General features: G+C 41.6%; 1 protein-coding gene across 1 annotated transcript in view; it reads right to left on the bottom strand.

Moving 5' to 3' along the window:
• The window catches only part of LY75 (lymphocyte antigen 75), a 72,955-nt gene that overhangs the window by 48,017 nt on the left and 10,944 nt on the right, over nt 1-13,994 (bottom strand). Inside the window, exons 6-12 of the mRNA XM_030581112.1 lie at nt 11,809-11,952; nt 9,706-9,894; nt 8,814-8,971; nt 7,037-7,144; nt 4,850-4,938; nt 3,990-4,162; nt 3,634-3,830 (exon numbers count right to left, since the gene is read on the bottom strand). Of these exons, the coding sequence (XP_030436972.1) occupies nt 3,634-3,830; nt 3,990-4,162; nt 4,850-4,938; nt 7,037-7,144; nt 8,814-8,971; nt 9,706-9,894; nt 11,809-11,952 (1,058 nt within the window). The remainder of the gene's footprint in view (nt 1-3,633; nt 3,831-3,989; nt 4,163-4,849; nt 4,939-7,036; nt 7,145-8,813; nt 8,972-9,705; nt 9,895-11,808; nt 11,953-13,994) is intronic.

Genomic DNA, 13,994 nt, shown 5'->3' with positions numbered 1-13,994 from the left:
AAATGTGGGCATTATTTGTAGGAACAAATTATTTCTTTCCAGGGGAAGAAAGTGGAGAGCTTGATATTAAACATTTTTTTTAAATCATTCTTTTTCCCCAGTTCTGAGGGAATGGCTGGATTCTCTGGATTTTTAGTCCAATTTTTGTTGGTCTACATTCAGCTCGACAGTATTTCTCCTCCTATCTGTATGTACCACAATAATTTTTGAAAAAGGCATCTGCTAAATCCCAAAATGCTAAGGAATGTTCTATGTATGGAAAGACAGAACTGTATGGATTTTGGTGAAAATCTGAAAAGCCTGATTTTCACTAAAATCATGCCAACAGAAAGCCCATTTTGTGCTGAAGAAGCTCTCAGACGCCCTCTACTGCCACCTTCTCCCCTACCCCCTACTCTCACCAACCCCTCCTCCCAGTTCTATCCAACCTCCCAGCAGGGACTACATTCGCACCTAAAAAGCTGGCTACCCAAAGTTCAGCCTAGCTGAGGCTTGGTCTACACTACGCGTTTAAACAGATTTTAGCAGCGTTAAACCAATTTAACGCCGCACCCATCCACACTACGAGGCCCTTTATATCGATATAAAGGGCTTTTAAAATCGGTTTCTGTACTCCTCCCCAACGAGAGGAGTAGCACTAAAATCGGTATTACCATATCGGATTAGGGTTAGTGTGGCCGCAAATCGACGGTATTGGCCTCCGGGCAGTATCCCACAGTGCACCACTGTGACTGCTCTGGACAGCAATCTGAACTCGGATGCAGTGGCCAGGTAAACAGGAAAAGCCCCGCGAACTTTTGAATTACATTTCCTGTTTGCCCAGCGTGGAGCTCTGATCAGCATTGGTGGCGATGCAGTCCCAAATCCAAAAAGAGCTCCAGTATGGACCGTACAGGAGATACTGGATCTGATCGCTGTATGGGGAGACAAATCTGTTCTATCACAGCTCCGTTACAGAAGACGAAATGCCAAAGCGTTTGAAAAAAATCTCCAGGCTACACAGTGCTGCGTGACAAGCGTAATGGAAAGCCAAAGAATCAAATGGACGCTCATGGAAGGAGGGAGGGGGTACTGAGGACTCCAGCTCTCTCACAGTCCACAGCAGTCTCTGAAAACTATTTGCATTCTTGGCTGAGCTCCCAGTGCCTGTAGGTTCAAACACATTGTCCAGCGTGGTTCAGGGTATAGCTCATCAATTTACTCCCTCCCCCCACCACGTGAAAGAAAAGGGAAAGAAATCGTTTCTTGACTCTTTTCAATGTCACCCTATGTCTACTGAATGCTGGTGGTAGACACGATGCTGCAGCAGTGAAGAGCAGTATCTGCTCCTCTCCCCTCCCTGGTGGCAGTCAGTACAATATGACTGCTATCCGTCGTCACCATCAGCCCATGAGTGCTCCTGGCCGGCCTCAGGTAAGGCTGGCTGGGGGCGCCTGGGTAAAAATAGGAATGATTCCTGGTCATTCCCAGTAGATGGTACAGAACGGCTGGTAACCGTCCTCATCATAGCAACTGGGGGCTGAGCTCCATCAGCCCCCTCCCTTTCCTGTGTAAAGAAATGATTCTGTACTGCCTGGACTATTATAGCAGTGGGATGCTGGGCTCCTCTCCCCCGCACTGCTTAATGTCCTGCCTGGACTGTCACAGCACGGGGAGGCTGCCTCCCCCTCATTTTCTCTCACTAACAAGTCACTGTTTCTTATTCCTGCATTCTTTATAACTTCATGACACAAATGGGGGGGACACTGCCACGGTAGCCCAGGAAGGTTGGGGGAGGAGGGAAGCAACAGGTGGGGTTGTTGCAGAGTCACCCCCCGTGAATGGCATGTAGCTCATCATTTCTGCGGGATCTGACACGGAGCAGCTGTACTCTCTGATACACTGGTTCTCTAGTACACTTGCCCCATATTCTAGGCAGGACTGACTCTATTTTTAGAAACCATAAAGGAGGGATTGACTCGGGAAGTTATTCCCAGTTTTGGCTTTGCGCCCCCAGCCGATCTCAGCCGGGGCATCCATGATAGCAGCAGACAGTACAGAACGACAGATAACCGTCATCTTAGCCAATTTACAATGGCAGCAGACGGTACAGAACGACTGATAACCGTCTCTGCTATCATGTAAAAGCAAACAAATGCTGCTGTGTAGCGCTGCAGTAACGCCTCTGTTAGTGGCATCCAGTACACATACGGTGACAGTAAAAAAAAAAGCTGAATGGGCTCCATGGTTGCCGTGCTATGGCGTCTGTCAGGGCAATCCAGGGAAAAAGGGCACAAAATGATTGTCTGCCGTTGTCTTCCTGGAGGAAGGAATGAGTGACAACATTTGCCCAGAACCACTCACGACAATGATTTTTGCCCCATCAGGCACTGGGATCTCAGCCCAGAATTCCAAGGGGCGAGGGAGACTGCGGGAACTATGGGATAGCTACAGAATAGCTACCCACAGTGCAACGCTCCAGAAATCGACGCTAGCCTCGGACCATGGACCACACCGCCGAATTAATGTGCTTAGTGTGGCTGCATGCCCTCGACTTTATACAATCTGTTTTACAAAACCGGTTTATGTAAAATCAGAATAATCCTGTAGCGTAGACGTACCCTGAGCAACAAAATGTGATCTCGAGTTTACTATCTGTCTAAACTTTGTACTGCATCCCAAACACTGAATCCAGAAATTAGGAGGTATAAATCAAATAGGCCATTCATTTTAATGGGATTTGATTCTAAGCATTTCCATTAGGATTTTTAAATGGAAAAATAAAGTGTGCTTCTAAATTCAAGATCAATGAAGCCATTCCAGCCAACTCAGAAAGCTATCTTAAAACAGCAAATACAACTTCAAAATTTGCCTATACTCTTTAGTGGATAAGATCGACATATTCCTGTAGCCATCCAGAATGAAAAGTCAAATGTCCCCATTCATGGCTTCTGACGGTATACAAGGGAATGTGAGAGGAGAGAAGCTGCAAGGTGCCAAGGGCCTTCTTTGTGCCTCTGTACAACAGCCAGACACAGTCAGGCTGGAGGGAAGACACTCCCTGTTAGTGCAGTCAACAGCACTAGCCTCCTGAAAGTGCTGGCACTGTGCCACTTTGACTCGGGGAGTTATTCCCAGTTTTGGCTTTGCGCCCCCAACCGATCTCAGCCGGGGCAACCATGATAGCAGCAGACAGTACAGAATGACAGATAACCGTCATGTTAGCCAATTTACAATGGCAGCAGACAGTACAGAACGACTGATAACCGTCTCTGCTATCATGCAAAAGCAAACGAATGCTGCTGTGTAGCGCTGCAGTAATGCCTCTGTTAGTGGCATCCTGAAAGGAGGCAAGGTGATGGTAGAGCTGTGCCTCAACCTTCCTTGCACTGGTCAGCAGTGCTGGCCTGGCATGGAGGGGAGTGCATGCTGCACCTTTCAAAGGATGGTAGAGTTGCTGCTCCAGTGTGCCTAGAGCCTTTGGAGGAATTCTGAGTCAGCAAGAATTCTTCCTTGGGCTCCCAGTGCAGTATGGCTTCTCTGAAACTCCCTGCAGCACAGCTTAAATCCACAAACTGGCCACTAACATGTATATACAGACGGCTGCAAGAGAGTGCCAGAATAAATAAGGCATTTAATAAGAAAATGTATTACCTTATAGCAGGCAAGGCCTGATCCATTTTGCCATCCAGCAGGACAAGGATCAGTTGGCTTAGGAAGTACTTCTGGTTGTCTGGGAGGCCCAGTATAGTTCTTGCAGACAGATAAAGCTGTAAAGGTTTTACAGTCCTTGGCCTCCCATTTTCCAAGAGATTTCCCACTTGACATTGCTACACATCCTCCAGGAAATGCTAAGATTTTAATAAACAAAGACAACTTTTAAAATGTCCTTGCTGGTTTTCAGAAAAGCCATAAGGTTTTTGAATTACAGTTGTGCCACTCTTGTGAGACTATAAATGCACTTTATCACAATTATTTATTTTAGTTTTCTTAACTGTTAAATATTTTACCTGGCTGTAAGGAATTCCAGTTTGCATACATCACAGCTTCATTTTTTCTCCCATCTGCATCACCCCAAGTATACTTTCCTGACCGGCTGATATCTTGCAAGCCTGTCCAGAAATATTTTTCTTTGCCTTTACTGTATTTTCCAATCAAACTGTTTATAAATTCTTGCTCAAACCTGTAATAGTCACAATTTATTTAAAAAAGATATTAAAAAGACATTTGTAACTATTAAATCAATTTGAAAATGAAGGGATATTCTCTTCTCTACGTAGATGGGTAAGTCCAAATGGTTATAAGAGGCAGTTGACGAATTCTGTACATTAAGAGAATTTAATTTCTAAATATGCAAGTTTGAATTGCCTATAAAATACTAACAGCTGATAATGGATAGGCAGGTGGTAAGCTGAGACTACTGCCTACCACGCATATCATTCTTGTTTTAATGTTACCTAATCCTCCCACCACCAACTGTTGTTGTGTCATATAAACCTAGCTTATGAGATCTTTGGTGTAGGAATTGTCTTCTTAATACTTGTCTATACTGTGCTTACCACAACAGCCCTTAATTGGAGCCTCTAGGACAGTGGTTCTCAAACTTTAGTACTGGTGACCCCTTTCATATAACAAGCCTCTGAGTGCGACCCCCCCTTATAAATTAAAAACACTTTTTTATATATTTAACCCCATTATAAACGCTGGAGACAAACCCAGGTTTAGGGTGGAGGCTGACAGCTTGCAACCCCCCATGTAATAACCTCACAACCCCCTGAGAGGTCCCAACCCCCAGTTTGAGAACCCCTTCTCCAGGATCTACTGCAGTACAAATTAATAAATAATAATAATAAAAGATACAGGGTTGTACCTGTTCATTATCGTAAGATTGCACTGAGCTCCAAACGATACTTTATTGTTATGAATCTTGTAACAGAAGTCTCCATGTCTCTTCCATCCCTAAAAGTTTAGAGAATGAAACATTTATATTTTTATAGGCAAGTTCTGACAGTATAGTCCAACCTACTTCCCAAAAAGAAAGCATTACACCGTTGTTTGGTGTCCAGGCACAGATATGCTACTACATATAAGACCCAAGATCAGGGAATTGCAGAATTTTCACCCTCTCAGCAAGGGAAAAAAGAACATGCGAAGGAGTGACACATCATGGGCTCTGTCCGACACCAAATATCCTTACTTTGAGTAAGGGCCACAGGATCAAGCCCTAGACCTATAGTGTTTGGGGAAACAAGGCAAAAGAGAACACAACACTATGTGTGCAAAACTGTGCAGGAAGAGCACTATAATTGTTGCTTGTCAAAAGTCAATACTAGAGTGAAATTCTGGCCCCACTGAAGTAAATGAGAGTTTTGCCACTGACTTTAATGAGCTCAAGATTTTTAAAACATTTTATTTTAAAAATGCAATTAATATCAATTTAGGACCATGACTGGAGTAGTGATTTAGAGGCGAATACCCTGTTCCGGAACGTAGGTGGGGGAAAAAGGGGAAGAGGTGTTGCATTATGCATCAAGAATGTATTCAGTTGTTCTGAGATCCAGAAGGAGCTGGGAGGCACACCATTTGAAAGTCTCGGGGTGAAAATGGTTTTAATTGAATTAAACAAACAAACAAACCCAAAGGAAATTAATGAAAATACATCTATTAAAATTAGGGTTTTGTGACAGTCAGGCCAGATGGATACAGGAGAGTGTTTTCTTTTTTTTTTACAACAAATAATTCGGGGGGACAACTAATGAAATAACAGGGACAGGAGTGTGGTCAAAGGATCAAATGAAGGGAACCTGACTGGGACACCGAGCAGAGATCCCTGAACAGCGCCCACTGCTCCTTGAAGGTGTCAAGGGAGCCAGTGGAAGCCGCCCAGAGGAACTCTGCCCAGATGTGTGAAAGGACAGAGGATTGGAAATAGGCCCCACAGTCACAGGAGACCCCGTTGGCCAACCTCCTCTCCCTGGTCTTATAGATGGCCATTTTAGCCAGGGCCAGGAGGAGGCTGACCAGCAGGTCCCGCGACTTCATGGGGCATTAGAAGGCAGATATATTAGTCCCAGATTAAATAGATCCCTTTTCCCAGTGTAAGGTAACAGGGGCAGTTCCAGAACCAGCAGGTACCAGCTGGAACCAATTAAGGCAGGCAGGCTAATTAGGACACTTGGAGCCAATTAAGAAGAAACTGCTAGAATCAATTAGGACAGGCTGGCTAATCAGGCCACCTGAGCTTAAAAAGGATCTTGCTTCAGTTTGTAGCATGCATGTGAGGAGCTGAGAGCAAGAGGCACTAGAAGCTGAGAGTGGGAAGGTGTATTGCTGGAGGATTGAAGAGTATGAGCATTATCAGACACCAGAAGAAAGGCCCTGTGGTGAGGATAAAGAAGGTGTTGGGAGGAGGCCATGGGGAAGTAGCTCAGGAGTTGTAGCTGTCATGCAGCTGTTCCAGGAGGCACTCTAGACAGCTGCAGTCCACAGGGCCCTGGGCTGGAACCTGGAGTAGAGGGCGGGCCCGGGTTCCCCCCAAACCTCCCAATTTCCGATCAGACACAGGAGGAATTGACTTGGACCGTGGGTTCTACCAGAGGGGAAGGTCTCTGGGCTGTTCCCTAACCCACCTGGTGAATCTCTGAAGCGAACAAATACGTCAATAAGCGCAGGAACCATCAGGACAGAGGAGGAACTTTGTCACAGTTTGTAAAATATATTTTTTAAAATAAAGTAATTCAACATTACAGCTTACATATTGGGAATAAACTGCTTGCCAGCATCCCAGTATACTTCTCACTAAACAGAGGAGTATGACTTTTAAAAGACAACCCCGTACCGAGTGAAGAGAATTTTAAATTAAGTCAAATTTTGGGTCAAAACTACTTGGATGTATCTTTATAAAGCTAGGACAATCCAATGTTTGATAAATTCTTTTAAAAATTAGAACTCCAAAAATAGAGGAAATAAAAGTAATTTTATGTAGGCAGCATTTTTACACTGAAGTAAGATAAAAGAATCACATATTTTTTAAATAATTGGCATTATGAATTATTACCTCTTTCGGGAAACAATGTTTATCAGATGTTTCATTCAAAACCTCTCCTTTTTTCATGCACACGTACTTCAGTTTCTCTTCACAAGATCTGACTCTCCATCGACCCAACTATTAGAAAGGAGGAAAAAATGGGATTTAAAAACCCCTCAAAACTTTCAAATTTGAACGTATTTCCATTTATACTTTAGTTTAAAATCATTGCTGTGATATAGACATAAGCCAATTTAAGTTGTGAGGATTCCTCCAGGCTGAATCAGCATTTCCTGGTTCTTGCTCTTTAAGGATTAATGATTCTCCTGGCTACTGGCCTTATAAAAAGCCTGATTAATTATGCCTGCTTAAGGGACCGTTGTCTGCTGGGTGTCCTGCTATTTCTTGCCAGTGCCGTCTCTTGCTCTCCTTTACCAAAGCATTACACGGATACCTCATTTTCTTCTTAACTGATCAGGGCCTGCGATGACCCTCTTGAAGACACCAGCTCTGCTGGTCACAGAGTACTTAATAGCTCCCCCAGGTTCATCAGATCGTTCCCTCCAAATACAAACCCAAACTGCCCTAAATTGCACTTTTAACATGCACTATGTTGTTACATCAACAGACAATGATGTTTCATCATGATCCAATACTGCCCAAACATACATAATCACATAAAATCCCACTGTCATCATTTAAAAAGTACATATAAAAGCCTTAATGGAGAAACCCCAAAGTTCAGAGTTTGCTGAAACAACTTGTTCGGCTATGTATGCAGAAGTCCGGATGCTATCAATATCAGTGATACCTCCAGGCAAGCCCTGAAGCCCTCCTCTACACTACCTCTTTCTTCCCAAAACATTCCATTGCTCCCCCTCATATGTCTCCTTAGGGAAGGCTCGCTACCCTCTTTTGAGTATTTGCGGAATAGCTAGTAAGTCTTTTCCAGGAGAATGGCTATGGCCAGCTCCCTACTCTGGCATCTCTGTGGTGTTATCAAGATCTCTCTTCCCTCCAGTCCCCTTTACTACCCTCCACGAGTCAGGGTCTCTCTCCTTCACTCCACACTCCAGGTGTCTCACTACCCCTTCTCAGAAGGGAGGGACTAAATTGCCCATAGTGCTTCAAGCCTGTAGGGTTTGATTCAGGCTGGCTCCTCGTCTCTATAGCTCTGCCCGCATCCCTCTTGGCTCTCTGTCACCTAGACATACCAAGGAGCTGGTAAGTGGCAACTCAGAAGGCAGAGCAGGATTAGAAAGAACAACATGGAGCAACAGGAGAAACAACTAGCTGCCCCTCAACAGCAGCCAAAGCAGCAGCTGCTAGTGGCAGAATTTGAGAAATGCAAACAATTGTTTTCATTCCCTTGAAGCCCATCATACAAACAGGGAAACCAAGATACACAGTATGCAAACTTTGGATAAATAATTTCAAGCAATTTCTTTTTTTAAAATAGTGTCAAATATCAGAGGGGTAGTCGTGTTAGTCTGGATCTGTAAAAGCAGCAAAGAGTCCTGTGGCACCTTATAGACTAACAGACGTTTTGGAGCATGAGCTCCACTTCACCCACGAAAGCTCATGCTCCAAAACGTCTGTTAGTCTATAAGGTGCCACAGGACTCTTTGCTGCTTTTACTAGTGTCAAATAGTTATTTCCGAAACAAAGAGATTTGCTTTCATTATCCCTATACTTCTTTATATATCTAAGATGATTCAGTAGTATTTGAGGTTTTTTGCTCTCAACCTTCACACATACACCACATAACATTGAATCTACTGTGACTGAAAGAGCATTGGGTTCTTACCTTTCCTGAATACGACACACAGTTAGGAGTGTTGTTAAAAGGAATTTTTGGTTCATTCTGATCCCAGTAAGTGAAAACCACTTTGGACCCATCTGACCACTTAAACAAAGCTGGAGTATTCTCATTCATGAAACCCATCCATATCTCCTCTTTAGTTTCTAAAGTTAACATGGGGATGAGAATATAACTTCAGTTTAGTAAGTAAGATAATTGCAAATGAAAATGAAACCAACAAGTTTAAGATTTAACAGCATGCAAAATACTATAGAAGCCTCCCCAAACCTGCCACATCTCAGAATGCACTGCATTATTCTCAAATATCCATTCTCACAATGCGATCTGAGACTAGTACAAAACATTTTTTACCATGCAGTTTTTTATTATTATGCATAAATATACGTAATTGCTTTTTTTGTGATGCTTACATGTACCAGCAAAATTACCACTAATCCAAAAAGAGAAAGCAGCAGTGGAGAATACAGACAAGTTCAATGACCAATAGTCAAGTAATAATTCAAGTAACTGTGTAGATTTGAATGAAGAACTATCACCATTCTGTTTAAAACATAATACAATAAAACACAAAGTAAAATAAAAATAAATATAACCCTACCAGTATAAAACAGAGTAAACAACCCGAAAAACTTTGGAGAAAAAAAAATAGTTTTCTCAAGAGAGGATGATCTTCTTGGGTCAGTTCCTCAGCTAACATGAATCAGTTTACTACACTGAAATCAATGTAATACTACTACTGAAGTCAATGGAGGTACACTGATGTAGACATACTGAGGATCTAGCCTTGTATCTCTCTCTTTAAACTGCTGATTCATTAATTTCTGGCCTCAGTGAGCTATTGTTAATTTTGTTAATATTGTTAACTATCCAAACTTACCATTATGGAGCTTTGTAACAACCAGCTCAACATCTGCTAAAGAATGTATGCTGATGAGGTCACTTTTATTTTCTCTGCATGACTGACTTGCCATATTCCAGGAAGCCTGGTTATTCATTAGCATATAACAAAAACCACTGTATGGAAGCCAGCCTGAATCACACTGAGTCTCCAAGTACCTCCAAACATCTGAGAATGAACAGAAAGTGGATTACATGCCATGTGAGTTACACAAATTATTGTATAAACTGAAAGTTTGTTAAATGTTTTCTTGCAGAATCTTGAAGCTTCCAAAACAGAGCAATTATAATGTATTCACTCAGCAGGAAACTACTAGTATTTCCTCTTTCTCTGGCTCCGATCTCAATGTCCCACATTGTACCCTCCGATTCAGTGAGAAGAGCTACCCCAACTATGTCAAATGGAAGGAGAATTCTACTTCTGTGATACTGTTCAAGTTCTCTTCCCAAAGTACAGAAATCGTTCTAACATGAAGTGCACAGAAAATGCTTCAGTCTCTACCAGCATTCCTGTATGTCTCTCACTTATTACAAACATCATTGACTTAAAGTAAAATGGAGAGAGGTAACGTTAATAAAAACAAGTAACATGGCTCTTACAACGTTGGAACCTAACCTAAGGGTCAACGAGAAACATGTGGGGCTTGCATCTATCCAGCTAGTTTAGCGGGGGAGAAACTAATAACAGTGATTAGTAATATTTATAGGTGGTAGGGAAGCGGCAAAGAAAATGCAGCTGGTTGCAGTGGAAAGTAAAAGTTATCCATCACCCTAATTGAGATGTAAGTGAAAGGTATTTGTCAGAAAAATGACCACTGCCACAGCTTTCCTTGAAACTATATTAGAACACACAGCCAAGCAGCTAAAAAACAAAGCTACTTCATTGTTAGTGGCCAGTATATCACTCCCTCAGCTTCAGCAGCTTGATTTAGAAGGAATTATGCATGTCAAGTATACAATATTATTTGTATGTATTGTGTATCACTGAATGGCCTCATTCAAGATTAATGCTGTGAACACACACAAAAATTCCCAGTCTCAGCCCTGAAGATCCTACTATCTTTTTCTCCTAAGTAGGTTTTCTGTAAATAGTCTCAAACTCCAATGAGATTCAGCCTTACTGATTTAAAACACAGCACAAAACATAAATACGTTTGAAGTAATCACAAGTTGAATGGTGAAGTGTTACAGTCGGTAAACTTACTATTTCATACAGCCTGTCAGACCTTTCCTAGAAGCTTACTGAATGTTTACAACACTACACAAATTATTTTATAAAACAGAAGAGAAGATCCTGCCTCAAAGATCTTATATGCTAACTCATACAAAACCAAACAAGGAGACACAGTTCAGATATGGGAGGTGTGAGGACACCACTGGTAATGAGGTCTGTGTTGGAATAACACTGAGCTCTTCTCTAGTTTACATCACCAAAACATTGTACAAACATTAACTACCTCTCAGCACACCCCTCTGCAGAAGGTAGCAGAGAGGTAAAGATTATACTGTGGGTCAGACACCAACTCAGGCTTCTAATTCTGGGCTTGATATAAAGTCAAAGGAGTCAATGAAAAGATTCCCATTGAGTTGAATGGGCTTTGAATCAGGTTCCCTGTGCTTAATCCACCTAAAACACTATCTTGTCAATACAGACAAGCTTTGTGAGGGAAATGGGTTTTCAGAAGAGTTTGAATGAGCAAGGCTGCCTAGAGGATAGGAACTTCCAAACATTGGGTACAGTATGAAAGAAGCCACAAGCTGAAAACAGGAAAATATGATAAAGAAAGCAGCATGGAGGAGGCAACTGGGAAGCATTCAGGGAATGTTTGAGAAAGTAGGAGGAAATGGGAGATGAGGGTGAGGGAAGATCCTGCACTGTTTTGAAATGGAAGGCAAAAAGTTTGAGCTTGATGTAGGAAAAGAAGGGACTCAGTGCAAACAGATATTGGGGAGGGAGGCTGATGTGGTCAGAGCGGGGAGAGGACCATTATTTTAACACTGGCAAGTGACTATAGCAGCAGTGGATATTACCCTCATATCACTATATATTGACCAGAAACGCAGATGCTTAGAGATGGATTACCTGGTAATTCTGATTTTGTATTGTTAAGTGGTTTCTTGCAGACATATGGAAGTGCAGTCCCACAGTGGTAACTCTGCCATTGACCTGAGGCAGCATTCATCGCCACACAACTTGACCCATCCAAAGGCGACACATTTTGCATGTCTTTGGGAGAGAAAGAACTATATGTAAGAGTGCAGATTTATATAAAATGAAGGTGATTATTGCTTCTTTTGTCTCACACTTTTTGATGCAATAATAATACTTCTTGCTTCTGTAGTTTCTTCCATCTGAGGATCATAATGCACTTTACAACCTTTGGCCTAAGGAATTTGTTTTACGGTAGGTCACACAGGAAGCCTTCTGAAAGAACCAGGAATAGAGCCAAGGAATCCTCATTCCTAGTCCTGTACTTTAACCACCTAGCAGACCTAGCAGAATATTCTATCTAAACTACAATCAACACAAGGAAAATTTAAGCTATGACATAAACCAGCAGATACAATTATTTCATTAATTCATTTCCTTTTAAGTAAAAGTCAACTCTTAAATGTCCTTGTGTATGTTTAGAGGTAGCTCAGTTACAAATACCTGCTTTTATGATCATAGGAGTTTCAAATGGAAACTACCAATATACTGTTTACCAAAACAGAAAGCCTGTATTAATATAGTAAGCACAGTAAAAGCAAAACGAAAGAATAATGACTACATTTGACACAGAAATCATTTGGTAATAGGCACTGCTTTATGTTTTATCAAGTTTTTCTGTCTTTATAATGAGTGAGGTAACAAGTATTTCAATACACGGTCCCTCCTGGTCACTTCTCTCTGTTGTTTGGAAACTGGGTGCCAAAAGAATAATTTGGTTTCTTGATTAAGGGCTCAATCCTGCACACTTGGAAATTATTGTGAGTTTTGCCATGGATTTAAAGAGGGAGTGGAGCAGGTTGTAATTTACTGGGCTTTTCCATCTACCCCTTAAAAGTTTTACATTTTGAGCTACACGGTTTGGATTGTCAGACAACTGGGGCCAGATTCTGCCACTCTTATGATTAGGGCTCTCAAGCGATTAAAACAATTTGTCACAATTAATTATATTAGTAAATAACAATAGAATACCATTTATTTTAAATATTTTTGGATGTTTATTATATTTTCAAATATATTGATTTCAATTACAACACAGAATACAAAGTGTACAATGCTCACTTTATATTTATTTTTGATTAAATATTTGCACTGTAAAAAACAAAAAAAATGTATTTTTCAGTTTACTTCATACAAGTACTATAGTGTAATCTCACAAAAGTTGAACTTACAAATGTAGAATCATGTACCAAAAAAACTGCATTCAAAAATAAAACAAAATGTAAAACTTTAGAGCTACAAGTCTACTCAGTCCTACTTCTTATCATAGATTATTAGGGTTGGAAGGGACCTCAGGAGATCATCTAGTCCAATCCCCTGCTCAAAGCAGGATCAATCCCAAATCCCTAAATGTCCCCCTCAAGGATTGAACTCACAACCCTGGGTTTAACAGGCCAATGCTCAAACCACTGAGCTATCCCTCCCTTGGTCAGCCAATCACTCAGACAAACAAGCTTGGTTACAATTTGCAGAAAATAATTCTACTTGCTTCTTGTTTACAATGTCACCTGAAAGTTAGAACAGGCGTTCACATGGCACTGTTTTAGCTGGGGTTGCAAGATATTTACGTGCCAGATGTGCTAAAGATTCATGCTTCAACCACCATTCCAGAGGACATGTTTCCATGCTGATGATGGGTTCTGCTTGATAATGAGTCAAAGCAGCGCAGACTGATGCATGTTCATTTTCATCATCTGAGTCAGAAGCTATCAGCAGAAGGTTGATTTTCTTTTCTGGTGGTTTGGGTTCTGTAGTTTCCGCATCAGAGTGTTGCTCTTTTAAGACTTCTAAAAGCATACTCCACACCTCATCCCTCTTATATTTTGGACAGCACTTCAGATTCTTAAACCTTGGGTCAAGTGCTATAGCTATTTTTAGAAATCTCACATTGGTACCTTCTTTGCCTTTTGTCAAATCTGCTGTGAAAGTGTTCTTAAAACGAACATTGCTGGCTCATCATCCGAGACTGCGGTAACACAAAATATATGCAGAAAGTGGGTAAAACAAAGCAGGAAACATACAATTCTTCTTCCCAGGGAGTACAGTCACAAATTTAATTG

The sequence above is a fragment of the Gopherus evgoodei genome, chromosome 11 (assembly GCF_007399415.2).
Source record: "Gopherus evgoodei ecotype Sinaloan lineage chromosome 11, rGopEvg1_v1.p, whole genome shotgun sequence".
NCBI lineage: Eukaryota > Metazoa > Chordata > Testudines > Testudinidae > Gopherus > Gopherus evgoodei.
This window is presented reverse-complemented; position numbering and strand designations above follow the sequence as displayed.